Source organism: Pteropus alecto, unplaced genomic scaffold (assembly GCF_000325575.1).
Source record: "Pteropus alecto unplaced genomic scaffold, ASM32557v1 scaffold53, whole genome shotgun sequence".
NCBI classification, from domain to species: domain Eukaryota; kingdom Metazoa; phylum Chordata; class Mammalia; order Chiroptera; family Pteropodidae; genus Pteropus; species Pteropus alecto.
Window position 1 is genome coordinate 6,409,925 of NW_006434366.1, and position 5,231 is coordinate 6,415,155.

Here is a 5,231-nt window from a genome sequence, read left to right on the forward strand (position 1 = left end):
CCTGGGGCGTGTGGGGTGGCAGGGCCCTGCCCGTGAGCCCCACGGTGGCCGACGCCGTCCGCGCTGCCCGTGCCCCGCGCGGTCTCTCTGCCCGTGCCCTGCCTCCCGCCGCCCGCCATCCACCCCTCCTGCCTGCTCCCACCTGCCTTCTCCCCGCTTCTCCCTCTGCGGATGGCACTTCTTCTAACTCGCAGCTTTCTGGGTGTTTCGGAAGCAGCACGTCACGTCTACGTTGTGCTTGGGGTTAACTGTGAGTCTGTTAAAGCCCTCTGTGTGCGTTTCTCCAGCGTCCGGGACTTTAAACCGTCTCGTCAGCGTTCGCCCATTTTACACGGGGTTCGTCCCTTTGTTCCCTTGCTGTGTCCTTGGCCGTCCTGGCGGTTTTCGTGGTCATCGACTTGAATCGTGCTGTTTTACCACGCATCGTGTGTGCGTGTACATTGGGTACCGCGTGTGCGTAGAGTAAGTGCGTGTAAGGTTCCTCCCGTAAATCCACCGCCGCGGGGCCCGAGACCGTCACTCAGACTCGCTCCCCTGCTCACGATCATACATCAGAGTGGTTTTTATTCTTCTCTTTGTTAAAGATAATGGCTGGTTTTTTTCCTAATTGAGCAAAGATGACTAAAGAGATTCGATCTCTAAAGGAACGTACGCATGACTCCGGTTGAAACTCCGCGCTGGCATGCAGTTCACTGAAGACTCGGAGCCTCATCCAAACAGAACTGCTTGGTTTCAGTCCTCTGTCTGTCTGTCTGTCTTTCAGGGTCAGCTGGCAATGAAATGCCCCCAGCGTGGGCACAATAAGAAGCCACAAAAAGCCTGCATTCATTTCGTTATGTCTGACGTAGGTAATTATGCTTTACGCTCAGTGGCTTCTGGAAAGACTTGCATTGACTCACAGAAGGAAATTAATGTAGAACAGGACAAGCTCAGGTACAATAGAAGGACGCGTGTGAAAGGACTTGGGACACCTGGGAGATGCCAATTCTAACAGCTGGGACGTGTACCGATCGCTACAGCCCGGAGGAAACACGTGGCTTTGCGTTTTGTCTCAGAGTGAGGCACACGCCGCTGTCACAGGAGGGAAGTTTCCCGGGAACGAGGCGGAGGTGGTTGCGGCCGCATAGCGATCGATACCGCGCAACAGGAAACGGAGCGTTTTGCAGAAGATGCGGAAAAGTAGCTGCGACCCGCACCATGTGGCAGACGCCGAGGGCCTCACCTGAGTACACAGCCAGGGAGGTCACGCGTGTGCCGGGCGCCGTGCCACCGGCCGGAGTTCAGTGTCCACCTGCCGCCCTGTCATCGCCGCACAGCCCCAAAGACGTCTGTGTCCTCGTGCCCCCAGGTTTCCAGCCGGGGACGTAGGCGTGTGTCTGGAGGCCCCGCAGTCCGAGCGGCTCAGGTGGCAGGTGGCCACCTGAGCTCAGAGCCTGTCACACCTGCAGTTTACATGCTGCTCACGTTCGCCCGAGAGCTTTGCTTCCTGACGTCGGCGACTAAAGTAATAAGTCGCACACGCGGAGGAAGAGGGTGAACATGGCCTTAGTATTTACACGGTCGCCGACTCGCTCCCAGAGGCCGCTGCCGTGAGATGTCACTCGTGTCCGGTGGTTCCACTGTCGTTCTGTGAGCGTCAGCGTCCGCCAGCCCCTCGCTGGCTTCATGCGTCCCTCATGTCTGCGTTCCTGGTGACGCCCGGTGACGCCGACGCGGGCGTCCCAGGCCACCCTCGGTGACGCACGCTGGAGCCCAGGCGGCTCCGCTTCTGTTGAGCTCCATCGTGACCCAGGCGTTGCCGGGTCCGGGCTGGGAACCGGCCGCAGGTGCGTTGTCCCCTTGCTGTCCCCGAGGTTGGCTCTGGGAAGGGCCGCGTCCCTGTCCCCGCGTGCTGTGCATGCCGGGCCGCGGCCAGGTGGCAAGCAGTGGCCACGCCCGCCCACACGGCCTGGTGCTTCGGCGCGGGAGCCTCCCCCGGGGGCGGCAGGGGTGCAGTCCGGGCCGTGGAACCATCTAGACAGACGCGGTGAGGGCCGACTTCCGTGGAGCGAGGTGATGCAGCAGAAGGCGGCGGGCAGCGGGCCGGCAGTGATGGGCCGGCGGTGACGATGGGGACGCTTCGGTGGCACGGTCACACTTCGGGAGCCTCGGCGCTCGACAGGGCTGCGCTGTGCGTCGTGTGCGCGGCGACGTGAAGCTGTCGGCCGCCGCTGTTGTAGGGTGACTGGCTGGAGCGAGTCCACGGACGCTGCTCTTTCTCCTCCACAGGCTGCTCGGTGCGAGCGTGGCCGAGGCGTTCGGCCGTCTTCAGAAATGATACAGTGCCCCGGTCTCTCGTTCCTCTCGGATGGGCTGATCCCAGGCGCTCAGAATGCTCTCGGGTCTGCGGCTTGTCATCCGGTCGGCGTGAAGACCGAGGTGCAGTTTCCCAGGTCCTGTTGCCTCCTGTGAGCAGGGGCCTCGGGGGCCGGGGGACGAGGGACGAGTCTGTCACCCCACAGGTCCACACCGCACTGTCCTGCTGCAGGAAGTGACACCACCGAGCGTATTAACTATGGGATTCGTGGCTTTTTTTTAAATAACAGTTTAGAGGAGCAGTGAAGTGTTTCTTGCTTTTCCTCCGTCGGCTTGAGCTTGTTCACAACGAGACCGGAAGGGTTTCCTCCAGGACGCAGTTTAGGCTGGAGAATGAGTCCCGTTTGCTGTCCGGGATCGGTGTTGGAGAAATTAAACGTTTTAAAATAACCACCGGTGATTAAAGTAGCATTTACCTTGATGGCGTTTATGAACTTCTTGAAAAAATTATTTGGGTGGTTAAAAAACAATTTGTGTTTTTTCAGAGCTGCAAGTAAACAGGGAAGCGTGGGCGTATTTTACCGTCGTCCTCAGAATTCTGCCTGCTTGGCAACCGCCAGATACGCATCTGGCACAGACTCCTTCAAGACACGGGACAGAGAGGGCTCGTCACCAGAAACCGAGTGTTTTCAACTCTTTCTGTAAATAGCAGCAGTAAATGGAAGTAGAATAGCATTTGCTCGTGCCACTTGCGATAAGACACTTTAGGAGAAAGTTCCAGAGAACTCGGCTGTCGCTGACGGGTGCAGCCCGAGCCCTCGTGGTTCGTCAGGTCGCTGCCGGGTGGGGGCCTCGCTGGGGCGTGGTTTGGGTCGAAGCCATTTCAGTTCCTCCTCTGGGCATATTCTCTGGGGATTTCATTCTCATCGGTGCTCTGCCCTTCTGGGTGGCCCGTGTCACCTCCGACACTGGATCAGGGCGTGTGGGGTGCGTGTCGTATGGTATTGCTGACTTCCTGCAGCGTAAAGAAATAAATCACAATCCCTCTTTTTTTTCGCAAACGCGCCGCCTGAGAAGAGATTTCAGACGCCGTCCTGCGGAAGGAAGGGGCGTCTGTCTGCGCGGCCGCTTCGGCCCGGCTCTCCCTCCTGAAACTGTTTTCTTCTGTTTTCCCACCAGATCTCGAAAACTTCAAAGGCAGCCTGAGGAGCGCCGTGTCGGTGCGGGAAGGCCAGGGCGTGGTGCTGCTGTGCGGCCCGCCGCCCCACGCCGGGGCGGGCGGGGCCCGGCGCGTGACCGCGGCCAGCGAAGCTGCAGCCTGGCCCGTCCCGCCCGTCCTGGGCCGGAGACCAGGCGCACGCCACCGCGGGCTCTCTGGCCCCCTCCCGCAATCACACGCACGAGCGTACTGCACCCCACAGGCCCCGCCGATGTCTGCGTGACGCCGTGAAGATGACACGTGTGCATTCGCTCGTTTTCAGTGGGACGTGGGAGCATCAACGCTCGGCCGCGCCGGGGTAACTTCAGGTCTGGAAGTTCTGCCGCTTAACGAGCCGGCTGCGGGACTGAGTGCCCGGCACGGCCCGCGAGGGCGGGCCCGGTGCCTCCTCCTCTCAGGCTCGCTTTGCGAACTCGGTCACCTGGGGGAGCGACACGCGCATTACTAGGGAATGAATGTTCTAGAAACATCGTCCTGTCAGCCGGGCGAGGGTGCTGAGCCGTGAACAGGTTGGGGGCCCTTTCTGGCCAGAGGCGGAGGTGAGCAGTCCTCCTCCAGCGAAAATGTGCTGGACTTCATTTGTTCCGTGATGGACAGACCAGCGTCCTTCCCCCCAGTGACTTGTCAGCTTCAGTCACAGGCCTCAGCCGTAGACCAGCAGACCAGCCTCTCCCGTCGTCAGCCCCGGAGGCGTCTGGGCCAGCTGGGGTGACAGGCGTGCGGTCCCCCGGGGGCTGGCGTGGTCAGGTCCACTCCCATGACTGCTTTGCTGGGGTCTGGGGGGAACGAGGGGCTGGACCGTGGAAGGGCAGCTGGCGTGTCCGTCTGGCACACGGGGCGGGCGTGCTCAGCTGCTTCCGGCAGCCCCATCAGGCTGACACGGGCGCCCAGCGGGACACGTGCCTCGCGGCGGACGGTGGGGTCGGCGGGTGGCTGCGGCTCCCGGCTCCATCCCAACCTGCCTGCCGGGGTCTTGCCCACCCAGGGGCCGCCCACCGGGGCCGACAGGCCGCGTGTCACCCGGCAGCTCCCCTCCCGAGCCCGCTCTGTCCCCCATTGCCCGGCTTCGGCCACCGTTGAAAATGCTTTTTCCCGAACAGTTTCGGCGGCTGCGTATCTCCCAGCCCCTGGGCCGGGGTCCAGCCGCTCCGTCAGCAGTGGCCTCAGCGCTGCCTGGCCCTGATTCCCGTCACGCAGGCCCCTGTGGTGGCACAGGAGGCCCTGTCTCTGCCCTGGCCCCGGGGGCGGCGTTCGGGGGACTCCGGTGGCTGTCCCATCAGCCCACGCTCAGGCGGGGTCTTCCTGAGTGACACGCACTGTCCGTTTGGGTGGCCTTTGGGTCACTCTTGGACACGGCATCTTGGTGAGTCCAGGGTTTTAAAGGAGCCTTTTGAGGGGGGCCTGCGAGTCTTTCCCGGGGGGGGTGGGGAAAGCCACAGAGCCGACGGTGTGGGGACGGGAGCCTGGGGCGCCAGGCCGCCCCGTGTCCTGAGGGCGTCTCGCAGTTCCACTGCCACCGCCTCCACCCGCCTGAGGCAGCGTCAGCGAGGGAGCCGCGTGAGCCCCGTGCCCACGAGCCCCAGCCCGTCTGCGGCTCACGGGACACTGCGTCTCCGTGGCACACGGCCTTGGCTCAGGGCTGCCTCCAGCGGACAGTGACCCGTGCCGCTGGGACGCGGGCCGGGGCGGCGTGTGGGGGAGGGCGGGAGGCGAGGCC

At 62.6% G+C, this 5,231-nt stretch overlaps 1 protein-coding gene across 1 annotated transcript in view; it reads left to right on the forward strand.

Moving 5' to 3' along the window:
- The window catches only part of LOC102897018 (contactin-3), a 78,091-nt gene that overhangs the window by 13,605 nt on the left and 59,255 nt on the right, over window positions 1-5,231 (forward strand). Inside the window, exon 4 of the mRNA XM_015587171.1 lies at window positions 3,475-3,573. Within this exon, the coding sequence (XP_015442657.1) occupies window positions 3,475-3,573 (99 nt within the window). The remainder of the gene's footprint in view (window positions 1-3,474; window positions 3,574-5,231) is intronic.